This window comes from Drosophila mauritiana, chromosome 3L, assembly GCF_004382145.1.
Source record: "Drosophila mauritiana strain mau12 chromosome 3L, ASM438214v1, whole genome shotgun sequence".
In the NCBI taxonomy this organism is placed as follows: Eukaryota; Metazoa; Arthropoda; class Insecta; order Diptera; family Drosophilidae; genus Drosophila; species Drosophila mauritiana.
Window position 1 is genome coordinate 5,230,971 of NC_046669.1, and position 17,066 is coordinate 5,248,036.

The 17,066-nt window shown below is 41.3% G+C and overlaps 1 protein-coding gene across 1 annotated transcript; it reads right to left on the reverse strand.

The window, feature by feature from the left end:
• Positions 1 to 5,301: 5,301 nt before the first annotated feature.
• LOC117140077 lies at positions 5,302 to 9,300 on the reverse strand. Its single transcript, XM_033302829.1, has 8 exons — positions 8,779 to 9,300; positions 8,249 to 8,526; positions 7,373 to 7,529; positions 6,170 to 7,162; positions 5,888 to 6,112; positions 5,661 to 5,830; positions 5,501 to 5,603; positions 5,302 to 5,439 (listed from the first exon to the last, which is right to left on the reverse strand). The coding sequence occupies exons 1-8, from the start codon at positions 9,298 to 9,300 to the stop codon at positions 5,302 to 5,304; spliced, it is 2,586 nt and encodes an 861-aa protein (XP_033158720.1).
• Positions 9,301 to 17,066: the final 7,766 nt, after the last annotated feature.

The window sequence follows — 17,066 nt, forward strand, 5'->3', positions numbered from 1 at the left end:
CTGTTTAAAATTACCATAAAATATAAAGAAATTAAGTTGTCAACTTCATCAGGTTCAGTCAATTTCTCCATTGCTTTCTTGTCCAATTTGTTGCAATTTCTGTCTCTTGAGTGATTTACAAGATTTCAAGCCATTCTACAAGCCAGGAAATCCCCGATAATTGCACTCAGTGTTCACATTTTTCCTTTTTCGTTTTGTGCTTCCAATGAATTTCAAGTGGATTACAATAATTCGCTTGTCGTCCGGGGGACAGGAAACAGTGATCCTGATCGGAAGTTGAGTGGGGAGTACCCACAATTGCCCACCGAATTAGTGCGCTTTGTGTCATTAGTTGTCGTTTCAAGTTGGGTGAGGATTTGGATTTTAGGGGAATGGAATTGGGAATGGAATTGGGAATGGAAATGGGAGTGGAACTGGGAGTGGAAATGGGAGTAGAAATGGGAGCAAAATTGGGAGTGGAAGTGGATATGGGAGTTAGTAAGCGGCAATCAAGTGAACGCACTCATCAAGTGGAGAACGCAAAACTAACCACATTGGTTGCTCCCTTTCAGCGCTTTGCAATTGCAAACATTTCGGTGGATTCCCCATTTTTATTTGGAATTTTTTATTTTTTTTAGCCAGCTCTTGCTCCATTTTGAACCCTCCCAACTGCTCTTGGCCTTTTTGAGGCTTATCAAAAGTGCTCGGTCGTCACAGTGACAGATTTCCTATGCCTGTTATTTTATGCGCAAAGGCCGGAAAACCACAGTTTTCAGCCTTTTTTGGCCTTAAGCATTAAAAAATAGAAGCTTCAAAGGAATAAGTAAGCCTGACCAAACTCCTTTAAGCTGATTAATAGTGTGTGATTTTACTTGAAAATCCAAATAGTTGATGTGCAATAAATTAGCACTTAATAAACGTTTAAGTTAAAACCAAATAATAAAGAAAATAGCCCCAAGATATGTTGTAATTTATAGACAAAGAAATATTTAACAGGAAACTGATACATTTTGCAAATAATTTATAGCCAAAGGCATATTTAAATCCATTTAGTTGTCGTGTTGCAACATTTTTCATTCGAATCTCTTGCTAAAGTTTAGTTACCAACTCAACGACGCAGTCTCCTACATCCTGACAATATAATTTATTTAAATTCATCCCCTGCTCGCCAATAAAAAGGGGAAGCCAACTTCCTCTTCAGAAGATTGATGACTTCCAGCGACGACAGCCACAGGTGTGTAGGTGGGCTATATTTGTGCCGAGCATATTTATGATGAATTACCTGAGTCAGCTGGTCTATGCTCTCCATTAGATTACTTTCCATCATGTCACGCTCACTTTCCCCAGCTGTCAATAAGCAAATGGCAGCGATAAATCCTCGCCATCCAATATACACATTTATATAGCCGGCTGCTGGTTGTCGAGGAGATCTTGTCGATACTCCGCAAATTGTTGACATTTTAATTGAAATTTATTGGGCCTAAGAAAGGCCATTGTTCGGTCATTTAAAATGAAATGCCTGCATTCAGCACCTGAACACCTGACAAGCGCACAAATAGCGAGCGGATATTGTATTTAAATTAAATAATACACAACAGCCGGGCAAAAAGTTTTCCATTTCCATTCATCAGCCAGGACAAATCCGATTCCAAGTCAATGGGCGAGCTGGGAGAAGTCGAGAAATGCAACTGCGCTGAATTGAAGGCAGCTCTAAACTTGTCCGATTATAAATCAAAACTTTCGATTTTCCCCGGCGTTTTTTTCTTTCCGGTTTGCTCCTAGGCGACTTCCGGTGCCAGCAGCTAGACAGAATGTTGCTGGAAAAACAGGGGGAAACAGGCGGAAAAGGGAATTTTCCAAGGCGAAGAAACTTTCACAGATGAAAAGAACCGAATAAACGACAATTGATCGATTTTAAACTTTTGAGAAATATACATAATGCGTATTAATAATGCTCTTCATTGTCTACTTTGCTTTATCTGTGTCTGACTTCTGTCGAAAATAGTTGCTACATTCATTTAAACATTACTTTAAAGCATTTAAGCTACACTATTTATCACCCCTTGAATGATATTGATGCGCCTAATGCATTCGTACATTAGTTAACAATTCCATGACTAACTTTTAACCTTTTATATTCACCTGCAGAGTTGATAATAAAAATGGAATATGGAAAAACTAGTTTGGCAACTGGCCAAACCGCCAGCACAGCAAAAAAGGATCATAAATTACAGTTGTCAACTATTATGAGGGCAAAACAAGTGAGCTAATCGAAAAGGGCAAAAAAGCAGAAAAATGGGCAACAAAATGCCATTAAAGTTTACAACTTGTTTTGGGAATTATTTACAGCAGAAGTGAATCAGGCAAAAAACAATGGCAGATACATTAAATTAAACATGAACACATGAATGCAGCTCAATTACGGCCATTCGTGTCCTGAAATTATTTATTATCTATGAACATTTAACTAACTGCCTATGAACTATGGGAAAATATATTTTGAAATATTTTCATATAAAATTCAGATGATGAATATTTTCTTAGGAAAACTTTGAAACCTCTTAATTAATATTGCTATAATTTCAAGAATTTTATTCCTTTGCCGTAAATTTTCTGGGAAAAAGGACGTGTATACTTTCTCGAAAACCGAGTATATTCTTGGCGTTTCCAACTCATCAGACAGACAAAAGAGAATCCGTGCTGTGACACTCGAAATTGGCCACGTGTCTGGGTTTTTTTTTCCACCCAAATCTCAGCCTGCTCCACAAATGTGTGTCACACACATTCCTTCGTCGGTATATGCTCGGAATTATAATGAGAAACCAACCAGAAATACCTCGAATTCCCTACGAATTTGCTTTGTTCATTTGGCACACGAAGAAAGTTAATTAGCGGAGGTAAATATTGAATATGAGATACAAGTGGAGATAATTGAATTTCGGGCGCAAAAGGAAAGTGGTGTGCTCATAATTGAAAGTTTAATTATTATTTTGTGGTTTCACATAGCAGATTGTGCAATATTTATATGGTTATATACGTAGTTAGTAGTGGTGTGACAAATTCTTTAAATATTTTAAACTGTTCTAATTGCAGGTTAGTTAGTAAAAGAGGTGTTGTAGAATTTCCCCTTCTTGAGCAACTCACTTTCCTTCAACTGTCCGTAAAAATGATCCCACCAGGTGAAGATAAAAACGCAAAGTGAGCAGCTTGATAATCAGGCACTCAATTATCCCCTAAGTTTTCACTAATTGCTTGGCTTAAAGTCAAGCAGCGGGCAGACCTTCGACCTCTTTTCATACCCCCAGCCCGCCGATGCAGCTGTCACTTTTGAAAAGTTGCCCTCGCCGAGGAGTTGAGGGATTTCTGCGGGAGCTGTTGCAATATTTTGGCGCATAATTCCTTCCCTGTGCTGTATATAAAATTTAATTAAGACGCATAAAGTTTTTCACACTTTGACACAAGCCCCAAAGCATATGCTCCTCCTGCTCCCCCATTTAGCCCTGTCCAATCTCGACCCGATCTTGCCCGGCGCCGTCTTAAGGGAAACTACTTTAGTTTGGCTTTGCGCGGAAACTTTTGGGTTCTGGCCAAGCACAGAGTTGCAGGAGAAGGGTCACATCATTTCCTTAAAACACGGATAAAAATATTTAAATTGTTATGATATGCATATCCTTAAATCAACAACATTCGGCAAGAAACGCTATACATATAAAAAGTGTTCTATAATTTATATTGATACCAGTGCAAATAGGAATGAAACTACGACTACAGGTTAACCAAAATATAATTCATAATGTACATAAAATTTATACAAAAATTTAATGCTTAAAAATAACAATATATAAAGAACTTTAAATGAGTAGCAAAAATTTCCACACTAAAACAAAAATTTTGCGAGAGATTCCAAATTCAATTTCCAGTATTTTCAGCATTAAGCATTTTTGTAATTGATATTACAGCTAAATTCATTGCATTTAAAACGCCACTATATATAGAGATAAATTTGTACAGTGTAACCTATATTATTCAAAATTTTTCTCAGTGCAGCTGCATGCTGGCAAAGCGGGCAAAATTATTCGCCCCGCTGAGCGCTTTTGTTAATTATGCCACGGCTCCTGCAGGTTTCCACTTTCCACTTGCCACGCTGCGCTGCCACTTTCTTTTGGCTGTTTATTTTTGTTGGCAACCGCCAAAGTTTTGTTGCACAATTTGCTGCTCAAACAAAGCCAAAACAATTTAATTGTCACAGTCGACGAAGTGCGGCAACCAAATTGCATCTTATAGCGCGCGTGGATAAATAGCTCAAAGTGTACGGATTAAACCGAAACCGAAGCAAAACCCATATGTCTAGCCAAACTTTTTCAATCAGTCGGTGTACTCGGCAAAAAGCGTGTATTCCGGCAAACTCACTTGGTTTTTCAACCTAACGCCCGCCCATCGAACATGGAACACTCCTTTCTGGTTTTTGTCTTTGACGGGGTCACTACTAATGAGCAAGGACATTAAATGAAAAATGTTGACAACTTTTCGGGGCAACATGTTCTCGTGGCGCCTTACAGATTCTCACTACATGTAATTGATTTGCCTCGACTTGCTGCTCTGTTGCTGTGGCTTTTCAGCCTAGAAGGCGGACCAAGTCCTTTCCCATTTCGCAAACAAACAAATACAAGGCGCTGGCTGAGGGAGGAAAGGAAAAGAAATGCCTAAGAGCGGCACTTTGGCAAGGAGCCAAAAAAACATTGGGCCAGGACGAGGACTTTTGTGTTTTTGTGTGAGCGCTGACAAGAAGGCTTCCTCCCGGTAAAAGGCAAAGATACAAAAAAATGAGAAATATGAAGGAGTGGAAGGAAGGCGAACTGTGTTACAACTACTGAAAAACTTGTTATCTTAATGGATATTTTGTAGTTCGTTTGTGGCCAAAATTGACTCACTCACTCCTTCTACGCCCGCTGCAAGGCATTTTCTAGTCGAGACAAAACGAAAAAATATTTTTAACATCTTGCAGATGTCAAATTTAAGATTAAGCTGCTCAAACGAAGTAATACAACCATATCAATCTTCCTACTTCATTATAATTACTCAGAAAAAGTTTGACCCCATTATCTAATTTAATTATGCAACTGATTTGCTGCGCAGCCAAGTTAATTTAATTAAACTGTTACCTTTTGCCCGCGAAAATCGAATTTTCCCTTTGTGGCGAGCTAATGAATCGGAAAGCGGGCATTCAAAATGAATTGAAAACTTCATCCACCACAATTAATTCCGGTTGAGCTCAAGTGTCAGAGCTCAAACTCTCTGAGTTTGCATTTTATTCAATCACTTTCAAGTTGCGCCCACCCACTTTAATTGAATCCGGTTATGCCATTTGGAGTACAGAATTTCGGTGCCCAGTATCATAAGGGTGATGCCGTAGCTGAAAAGTAGTATCAACAGGGCCGAACTCACGGTATCCATGTCAACCTGGAATCAAGGAGGCTTAAAAGGTTGAAAAGGGGCGGTTTTGAAAGTTTTTGGAACTTACATGCAGGTCTGAGGTCTCAATTTTCTTCACACAAGGCGGTTTTCTCGAGTGCCAGACATTAAAGTGATATGTCAGTATTCCTGTTTCGGTGACACGTCTTAATCTACAAAGATTTAGACTTAATTTTTTGTTTTAAAAAATTTGTTAAAACTTTACTCACCCGTAGGAAATCACCTTCCGCATGGGCGAATTCTTTTGCATTATGCTCACAGTTTTTTGGGGCGGAAACATGCTGACTTCGGTCAGATCGCAAATATCCTGTTCACTAAAGGTTTCAGCAATGATCTTGTAAGCAGCAGCCACATCCACATGAAAGGCAAACCCTAAATCCTTGAAAATTAGTGGGGTATATATAAGGGTTAACAACTACTTACGTTCATGCTTAACCCTAAGTAAACCCGTTTCCGGATCCAACCAATTGCTCGCAGCATTATCCTTTGCATGAGCACCAGTTTCATGGCTGTGAACGATATCCCGATAGGACTTGGCCGGATCTGTGGATGCTGGATTTGGATCCACTGGTTCGTCTTCATCGGCTTCGTTTTCCTTGGTCGTAGGCACACTGGTTATCTTTTTGGCATACAGTTCCATGGATACGGGATCTTTAGTGTGCTGAGAATAAAGAAGATTTGAGGACTTTAAAATTATTGGAAATATTTTGATCCTTACCAAAAAGTAATCCCTGTTGTAGAGAATATCCTCCATTCCCACCTTCAACGAACTGTGCACCAGATCGCTCAGTGTTTTGATGGTTTTGGGTTTCTCCATGAGAAGTGTGCCCACAATACTAGCCGAATAGAATTGATAGATGCAAAATGAGAAGAGTAAACTGGTGATTACAATACAGCGACCCGAAACAAAACTCGTGGAGAATCCCAAGCCCTGCTGGCAAATAATTCCCACGAAGAACAGCACGGATTCCAGGAAGAGACCCACTCTTTCCGGCGCTTTCTTCTGCTTGGCCTTTCGATCCTTGATGTATTTGTTGAGCTTCTGATAGCAGCGTTGCCAAAGGGTTCCGGCATCGATGGGAGTGGAATCTTCATACTCCTCCTGTTTCTCCTCAACTTTTTCCTTACTGACCACCACCGAAACGGCAGTGATGGGACGCACTGGTGCTTCCACTTGCTCCTGATGTTGTTTCTGCTGGTAATGATGCCTGGGAGGCGCTCCTCCTTTGGGCTTTATCAAAGCTGAGCCATCGTGTGGCACCAGTTTCCACTCGATGGTGGTGAGGAACCAAAGAATAAATACCGTCAGAACACCGCAGCCTACAATTAAAACCCAAACATCGTTGGTAAACGGTTGCAGGAACACGATACGATCCTTTTGGGTGCTTCGAGGATGTCGAAAGATGAAACAAGGACGACTCGACCAACTGCGACCGGCCACATCGATCCATTTGTGCCGCTCCAGCCAGTAGAATATCGGTGCTCCGCCAATGTCCGTCTCGTTGCGAATGAGTGCCCCAATCATGCCGTCAAACCGGCCGTTCTTCACATATCCCCACGAAGTCGTCCTGGAGAGGACGAACGTCCAGTTGAACATGTCGCGCACCGCCATCAGCAGATTGAAGTTGAAGCGGTTCATCGTGTCGATGTGACCGGACACGGTGTGCGTGAGGTAGTACATTAGGGTGCCTGTCATGTTCTTGTTGGTCACCTGCCAAATGGACAAATATTGATGCACTGTAATAAACTAGTACTTAATACGCACTAAAACCTGTAAAGGTGTCTACTTGTATGCTATATAACATTTTCCATCCAATTCTTTGTGAAGTTCAAAAATTTGTTAAAGAACCCAAGTGATTTCTCTGGTGCCCCCTGGGGTGATAATGGATCTACACATCCCACCCAATTTCCCAATCCTCACCACAACCATGCATCGCACCCTGGCGTGCTGCATGTCCATCCTGCGACGAACTGTGGACGTGGTCCGAAACCATGTATGCAACTGGATTCCCTCCGACGGCGTGAAGCTGCCAATTTCGGTCAGATTGACGTGTCCGCCGTAGTTGAGTCCGGGGTTCCTAAGCGATGGTCCAAAATGGGAGCAAGTCGTTGTGGGAATTAGCAGCCGGGAAGTCGACAGTTGGGAAATTATGGCTGATGTGTTGATGGCAACCAGGCAGAAGCGCCACGCCTCTCACTGGTATTTCAGGGGAATGGAATGAATGGTTTTGCGGTCAAGTGTTGGTGAAATGATAGTTTGTCCTTTGACTACGGCAATATTATTCAGGCTAAGGAAGCTTTGGAGGTGCTTGAGGTCAAAATGGTTGATACATTGATCTGGTTGGTAGCCATTGCTTAATTAAATAGGCAAATATTTCCTTTTATTACAAAATGTACTAATAATCAAGTATTTGAAATGAACATAATACAGAATAGTTCAATTACATTTCTTGGTCATTTAATGACTATAATTAAATGCCTATAAAACCTCAATTGCCAGGTTAATTTGAACTAACCACACATTGCTAAATGAAACACCAAATTAAATGCATTGAATGTGTAAATAAACCAAATTTAAGGAACAATATAAGGCACAATGAAATAAGCAAGAAAAGTTTGCTATCAATGACACTAATCAATCAATATACAACAAGTCATTTGAAGTGCTCAGTCATCAATGAACAATAAAGGGACAAATATGGCATAAAGTATTTTCGGTAAAGGACAACTTGATTCAACTTGAGATTGAAGCTTGAGGTGATTCTGAAGTTGATGACCAGGCCAGTTAATCACTCACCAAACATCGAACAGAGTGTAGTGAGCTGCCTCGGACATCCGCTTGGCCAGAGTGAGCTCGGTGTTCATGTACAGGTTCATGCCCCCCAAGAAGCTCTCGATGGAGGGCAGGTCCTCATCGTCGGTCGCCTGAATTTGCTGGCCGGCCGGCTCCTCCTCCTCCATCTCGCCATCATCACGTTTCCCAGATCCTTCGGCTGTCTGCGTCCTTCCATGCCAGGCGAAATCCTCTATCAATAGCCAGTGAAACTTCTCGCTGTAGAGCATCTTGGCGGAAGCCTTTGAAATGATTGTACTTGAGTACTTAATAAGGAGTCTACAACTAGACGCCAGCACTTGGAACAAATTTCAGTACTTTTGATATTACTAAATGTATCGAATTAGATGACAAAAAATTATTACATATTTTATTATGTAAATTACTTTTAACTTATACCAAGCATTTCATAAATCCCAATTAAAGTCCCAATCATTTGATTTTTTCCAGTGTCCTGTGGAGAAACCCCTACCAGTTTCCACACCCCTTCTTACCAACTCGAGGAATCGTCGACTGACTGCGCCGCATGCCAGATCCACGACCGCAATTTGCCTGAGGGCTTCCATCCGCAGGACGCCCTCCAGCCACTCGGAATTGCTCTGCGCCTGGCTGGGCGTCTGGCTGAATCCGCCGGTTGGTCCGCTGCCCGGTCGGTTGGGTCGCCCACTCGATGGAGCCGCCGCCTGGGCCAGGACATCGAGAAGGACAATCCGCACAAAGAGCTCGCTTTCGTAGAGACTCTTAATCAGCTGAAAATTCTTCGCCGCGAAGGCGTCACGATGCTCTGCAGCGTTGGGGATTTGGTTTGGGGTCTGGAGATGTGGCTTCTGGCACGTGAAGTACGTTATCCTGGGAATGTGCTTATAGTCCTGCGAGAATTGCAATATCAGACTGCTCTGCAGCAGCGAAGTGCGCTGCGGTTCGGCCAAACCATAATCCAACTCCAGCTCCAGCAACTCACGCTCCGGCAATCCTTGGCAGGATAATGGCAAAAATAGGAGTAGCCACCAGTGCATTGTGATTTCTAACAATAAGTTTACATGCAAAAGACGCCCCCGTATATATATCTCCGCCTCTGTGTGTAAATTATTCATTTGGTTGGCTTTGACATTTTGCGGCTGTCAAAATTGAATTGAAATTGGCCCATAAATCGCTCATTGGAATTTCACTTTTCTTGTCAACTGACACCGGTCACCGTCATTATTCAATTTCGTTCAATTACATTTCATAATTCATGATCCACGCCCGGTTAGCCCATGAATATGCATAAAGGATATAAGGGTCGTCCCAAGTGTGCGTCTCAATCGCACTCAAACTCCATTCGTCCTTTGGGGCCTAACGCTTCCCATGTCATAAATTCGGACAGTTTGTCACCTTAATTGAATTTCCGTGCCTATAGAAGTAACAAAGCGGGAAATGTATCCCAAAATATACTGTGAATCAAATTTGGGTATGCGGTGATATAAGTTAGTGAATAACTTTACAGCATTTAATCATTAACAAAATAATAAACCAAATAATAATATAAATTATAAATTATTTTAGATTATTAAACTGACCTTACTTTTTGCTGTTGACTTCGTACATCTGCCAACTCCAGTTTGTGCCACTTCTGTATTTTCTTTTGCTTTCATTTCCGTGGCTTTTCCTGCCGGCTTTTCATTTAACATTTTATTTTTGTGGTCAAATGAGGAGACCCAGAACAAAGTCATATTTCCTTATTATCTGGACCACCGCTGTAATACCCGAAACAAAAAAAATGGAATTATTTATGGCACTGTCCATTCGCTCTCTGCTAAGTGGCGCAAATTACATTTTTGTTTATTTTTCCCTTAACTTGGCCTTGGGCTTCCAATTCTTGGCCCTACTTATAGCTGCAAAGGTTGTTTTTTCCTCCGTTGACTTCCATTTCATTTTTTCTTTATTGTTTCCCGGACACAATATATTTTGGCGTATGGCTTTTGGCGTTCGTTGAAATCCTTAATTGTACTTGGGAACTTGGGAAGCGCGTTGGAGCGCATTGCTTTAATGGTCGTCGGTACTTGTGGATGCTTCGACTACCTTTCGCATTATTTATTTGGTCTTTAAGTGGCAGCAGTGGAAAAAGCTGGCCAAAAGCATTGAGATGTTGGTCAAACGGGGCGTATGGGTGATATTGTGCACGTGCTTCTCGTAAGCGGTTTGCTTTAGGCAAAAAGTTGGGCATTAGGCGCGTTTGTGCTTCCGTTTGAAATTTAAGTTAATACTCTAAGAACCAATATTTCTGAAATGAAATTTAGGTAATGTGTACATTCATTTTCCTTTTGGGAGCTGCCACCAAAAGTGCAACTAAACAGCCATAATGAGTGGGTAAAGACCTCGTTTGCTAGGCAATAAAACCGACAACAGGGTCGACAATTGCCAAACAAGAAGTTTTGCAAGCGGCCAAAAGAAACTTTTCATAAAGCACTCTTTTCCTGGGGCTAGTCTCTAAACCCAGCAAATGTTTTTTTCTGTTTTCTTTTTGCGTGTCCTGAATATTGGCCAAAGTGTCAACGGCAGTTGCAAGTGCGGCTCTGCTTTATGAGCCTGTGCCCCTGCTGAAAAGCCAAGTTTCGTCCTGCAGGACGAGAAGCCACAACAAAGGCGACCAAAGTGCAAAATGAACAGCCATCCAGGATTCGGTGGCCAAGGGCGAGGGAGTTGAGTGGGAAGTGGCCTACCGACGACATTTGCATGCAAATGATGCACTTTCCAGCGATTCGCTTCTCTGGGAGCAGCAGATGAACTTGTTTTGTGCTAATGAGATCAGCATGCAAATCGCTAGCTAAGAACAGGAAATTGCAGTGCAAGAAGTGTAAGGATAATGGCTCATGCCAATGCATCTTATTCGCAATTCACAGCACACACAATCGGTGAATATTATGACAAGTAGCATTAATCAACAGGCAAAAGCTCTTAGCTTCAAGATGACTGCGTTTTTGGGATCAATTAAAGTAGAGTAAGAGAAAGGTGTTGTCATTTAAAAACAAATTTTATAGAGAATTTGTTCTAAAGAAATCAGGGTTATCAAGACATCGAAAAGGTTATGCTAGAGGATTATACCATATCATATAGACAAATGCTTAATTGGGAACTAAAACTTGCAATCTATTTCCTAATGAGTGCAATTTCACTTTCATCGCTGAAACTTTTACCTTCGCTGTCTGGAAACATTTTTACAGCATTGCTATGAAGTTGACGAATTTCGCTGACATTTAAGCAGCAAAAATATTAATAAGTGTGAGGCGGCAAAAACTTGCCACGACTTTTATCCTTGAAATGCAGCATAGACGAAAAATTGCAACTGCGTTCTGTGGCCCGGAGATATTCCATTTGGGCCAACTGACTTGACAGACAGCTGTGACATTTGTTGTTTCGCATTGCCGAAAGATAAATGTGGACTGCGTACTTTCTTGCTCCTGGCAAGTGGTTAGGAAACCCATTTAAAATTATAGATTATAAGCCAAATGGAAAATGCAATGGATATATACAACTAAGCGGGGAAAAAGCCTTTAATGCTTTAAAAGAAAATATTTCCCTGACTACTGCCACCATTCTTATGCCCATCTGAACCCTTCGCAGTAATAAAGCCATAACTATAATAGCATTAAATAAATCACAGTCCAATCTGGTTCGCTCCTTTTGCTTTTATTGCCGCTTACGCTTTTCTTTGGGCTTCCACTTGGGGGAAAAGTTCTTGGCGTCAACTGGGAAAGTCGCGTTGAGTGCATTTTGTTGATTTATAATAAAAATAATGTTAAAACCATATTACATCATAATGAAAGAGCGCGACGAGCAGAAAGCGAACCGTAAACAAGTTTCGAGCGAAATAATAAAATGCGCTTTTTATGCATTTTCCCCCCGGGCAAACGCCGCACCAACCTGGCTTGGCACCTTTTTGTATAATGCGTGTTATGTAATAGTTTGCCTTATCCCCCACTTTCCCCTCCCCACATTCAACTTTCCCCTTTCTTCCTTCTTCTTTGCCAAGCTGTCGGCGGCGTGCAAACTTGAAAGCGTTAAAAAATTTCCCACCATATTTTCCTTTGCGTTTCTGTTATGCTTTTGTTGCAACACACAAGTTTTCCATCCAAAACGACAGCGTCGGCGCCTGCAACACTTAGCCAAGGTAAGTGCACTGAGAAAAATACCACTTTCTCTTATTATTGAAAATTTACTATTAAAAATGTACTTTTTATATTAGTAACTAAGAGCTAAACAAGTAGATAACAACACAATTCACTATTAAGTTTCTAAAAGTTAACCTCAAAATATGTCTCTTTACTTTGGATTAATTTCTCCCTGTGTAGAAGGTAGTCCCCGGGGAAGTGGTTTTTTTGGCCACATCTCAAGCCTGTGCTTGAAATGCTTAACAAAAATAAGCGTGGCCGTAAAAGCAGCCACAAACTTTCGCCAAAACAATTTTGACACCTGAACCCGAACCATTTGCCGTGTTGACAACGGACCGGGCCATGTTAATTCCACGCAGACTATGCGAGCCATGGCTTGTGACAAAAGGCAGGAAAAACTTTGGATCCCCCGGAAGTCAGAAAAAAAGAGCAAGGTAAGTTTTCAGGAACCGCAGGGGCAAAAATATTTTGGGTTAAATGTGGCGCATAAGTGAAGGGGTGGCTACATAAATGTGATTTAATACATTTAAATTAAAAGAAAACCAATTACGTTGATTTATTACATATTTTATTTAAAAAACTGGCTTGCCTTTTTAGTAATATTCATTTCTACCAGATTATCCTTAAAGTTCATTCTTGTTTATTAAAGCTAAGATTGTACACAACTTTTTAAATGGTTTACTATATAGCAAAGTAGCTTAAGAAGCAAACACGTTTACTTAACCCGCAGTGAGAAAAAGAGCGGCAGGTAAACAAGCTCACGTAAACACGTAACACCTTAGTCTGAGCCCAAAAGTGCATGTGGATTTTGTAACTTCCTGAGCTTTGCTTTAAGGAAGTACCACACCAAAAACCAAGTGAACGCGGTGGTGTGACCCAGTTTATACACACACTCACAGCTCGGCAAACATCCTTGGTCCTTTTGCGGAGTGGCGGGAAAGTGCTTCAATCAACGGCTCAGACACATATGTTACGCTGGATTGTTATGGAAATCCATAAATAAAAGCGCACAGACACATGTTTACACGCTCATCAATTTTTCCAGGCGTATATAAAACGCCCGGTGAGGGAAATTGCGCCAGCACCACATAGGGATCTCCTAGGAGTCTAGGAAAATGCGGAAAAGTGGGCGGAGGCAGTCAAACGTCAGGCGTGAACGTTTGTTAATCTCCAACCTGGCAAAGTGTGGACAATAATTCAAGACACGTACCTGCAATAAACTGCCGAGTTGTCGCCTGCATGTAGACCGACTCACATAAATATCGCCGCTAACCTTGTTTTACGACCTCCGATCCGAGATCAGCTTTAAAGCGAAGCCGGGAAAATTTAATGTCGAAAACAAATTAATTGAGCTTTGTCTAAACATTTTCCATTTATACTCCGTTCCTCTTTTTAGCTCTCTGCCAGCTAATTTTCTCGTCCTGTGCGTGACCAGGACTCATTGAAATTTTCCAGGCGCGCTTCGTGTTGACATTTGGGTAGATTAAGTTATAAACAAATACGGCAAAATGCGGCTACTAATGAAGTGCTGTTCGACTTTTTCGGACCGGCAGCGCAATGTCAACAAGTTTATTGTGTGAAGCTGTTTATGTGGAGAACATTTGATGGGGTGGCAAAGGCCTTAGGCAAACACGCAAACCAAATTAAGTCATAAAAACGTGGGCGTGTTTAAATGAATTGTCTGGGCGAAGGAGAAATCCGAATCGAAAAGTGTCCAGGAAATCGCACATTTTTTGGGGCTAACAGCAAAGGAAAGTGAGAAGACATTCCCATGGCCGAAATGCTTTTTGCCACTTGTATATATTTTCATGCGATTTGCATAATTTGTCCAAACAAACATAACACAATGTAACACAATGGCAGCACACATTGCGTATGCGTAATCTGGCACTCGTTGAGAGGGCAAAACAAGCTTTGGCCTCCAGCCTTTTTTTTCTTCGCACTTCGACATGCAAATCGAGGATGTGGTGTTGTTGCTGTTGGTCTGGTAAGGAAAACGATAAACGCCTCGAGAGCAACCCAAAACAAACCGAACAACAGCAATCCCTGGGTCACAGGCAAGGGCCAAATCCTACTAATACCCTCACACCATAAAAAACCCGAAAAACCCAAACCGAAACCGAAGCAAATGCATAACGTTTGTTGCCAAATCCGTCCTTTATGCTGAAATCAAACAACAATAAAAGGGGAGACGGAAACGGGAAAGAAAAGGGAGCCCGATCCCAGCCCCAAGGAGAACTGCAGAAAAAGAAGCCCATTTTATGGGTATCGCCAAACGTTGGGTTATGTTTTATGGCTCAAAACACCAAAAACGAAACAACGGAACGAGCTGCAATACTAAAAGTATACAAAATTAAAGTTCCATCAACTGAACTACATATGTAGTCCATAGAAAGAGGAAACTTAGGAAACTTTCTGCTTTTAAGTTAATGCAGATAAGAAATACATGAACTCCAATTTTTCATTAATATTGAGGCGACCCTTAGAGATTTCTAATCTAAGCACTTATTCTTAACGAAACGGATATTCCTTATTTCCGGTTCCGTCATTATCCATCTGCCTAACAGAATTTTCCATTGCCAAGAAGAATCTGGGATTCCATCACTTAACTTGAGCTGATTGACCAGGACAATCGCCTGTCGCTACCTTTAAGTTCTTTGACAGGAATAAATCATTTTGTGTTTGTGCTTGGCACTCACACCTGTCCAAGGCTCCTTTGGCATTTCCATTTACATTCGACCAGCCCACATTTCCGCCGATTTTCACCTCCCAACTCATTCCATTCCCTTGCATTCCACACCCCGCTGGCGCAATAAACTTTTACGCATTCATTATGACCAACATGGAAAATGGCGTTTTTCTTTGTGCTCACCGCGTTTTTCCGTTTCTCTTTTAGCTGGTGAAAAGTGTGTAAGTGGTTGGGGCAGGAAAACGAGGGGATGGTGAGCGGGAGGGGGAGTGGGCGGCATTAAATGGCCGCGGCGGTCTCGTCACGTAAATCGCTCGCCTTGGTTTTTCACTGAGAGGTTTTCCCGCTTTTCCCAGCGGTCGCACTTCTGATTTTATTTTTCTTTTCGGGGGCACAGCTGGAGGTGGGTGGATAACAAAATGTCAATAAAAATAAATACTGTTGACGCAGCTCGCTTATATTTTTGAGCCAAAGTAAGGGTCGTTGACTTGGCTGCCGCTGATGAGGATGCGTTGATAATGATTATCATGAGGATAATGTTGCAGGGATTCAGGGATTCAGTCGTCGAGTGACACTTGTTGTTCGTTGGCTTGAAGTGTTCTCAACGCGGTAATAATTGTTATTAATGTAAATAAATGCTCTGTAATGCTTAAATGCTCAACAAGCTGTATCAAAAGGAATACTATTAAAATAAGAACTTTAAACTTTATATTGTATACTTCGAAACTTATTTGAATGCGCAGTCATTAAAATCGCATTATCTCTAACTCTCCAAATATATAATTTACACATTTCTTTATTAAAAACTTCCCCTTAAACCAATTCCCAAAGCGCCATGGAATGTAATTATGAGCTGAACTATATCCAAGGATATTACAGGCTATTCGCCAAGCGCCCTCTAATTTCAACGCTCAACATTCAATTATTCAAATGAAGGCACATACAGGCCACAGCTTATGCGACATTCACACTGCCTGCTTCCCCCGAAGCAATTTGCATTATTTAGTCGAAAAATGATAGGGAAGGTCAGAAAGTTGGTTACCCAATAAACGAGGAGACAATTGAGGCCCCAGGACTGCCGGGGCAAAACAATTAAAAGACAAAGTCAAACGGATACGAAGGTCAACACAAATAATTGAACTGCATGGGAAATTGTGCAGGGGCAAGCAAAAAAGCAAACGAATTGTAGGTGTAGCAGCTCCTCAATTTTCATCTTCGCCTATACAATATATATGTATATATATATCTATCGGATCGAAGATACAAAGCATCTGGCAAATGGCAACTGATAAAAATACCTCGCTAAATGTAAATACAAACAGAAATGGTGGGCTGAGAAGTGGGACTTCTGGAGGTAAAATTACGGGGGTGTGACAATAGTCGTCTTGTCCTGTGGCTGCGGGCCGTTTTACTGGCCAATTGAACATTTCGGAAATTGGAAATTTCTCACTTGATGATGGTCCACAAATTGGCCCACAATGAAGACACTCGTGCGTGAGGCAATCGAAGGGGTCGAAGGGGCATGGGGTCATGCTGCTGTGGTTTTGCCCCTAACTCTAGTTCTTGCTCAATCTATCTCTTTGCGGGTTACTTTATACGCTACCTAGAGGTATACTTACTTTCTAGAACTGACATCTTACAGAACATTTAAAATTCATTAGGTTTAAAATAATAAATGAAGTGTTTTTGAATGTAGCCATCGGGCTTTTGAGTCTATTATTTTGCGTTGCATACTATTTTACAGATTTAGAAACTATTTGAAATAGTTGTGAATTTGGGAGGTTTTTTTTTTTACAACGAATAACCATATAGGGTATTTCAACATTCGTTTCCCGAAATTAACCAATATTTCTCTTTGGTCTTTGCTTGGGCAATAGCCCGCAGCGGGACACAGATGTATCTACCGAGCGCTCGCCCAGTTCTCGGTTTGATTTCATTGTCA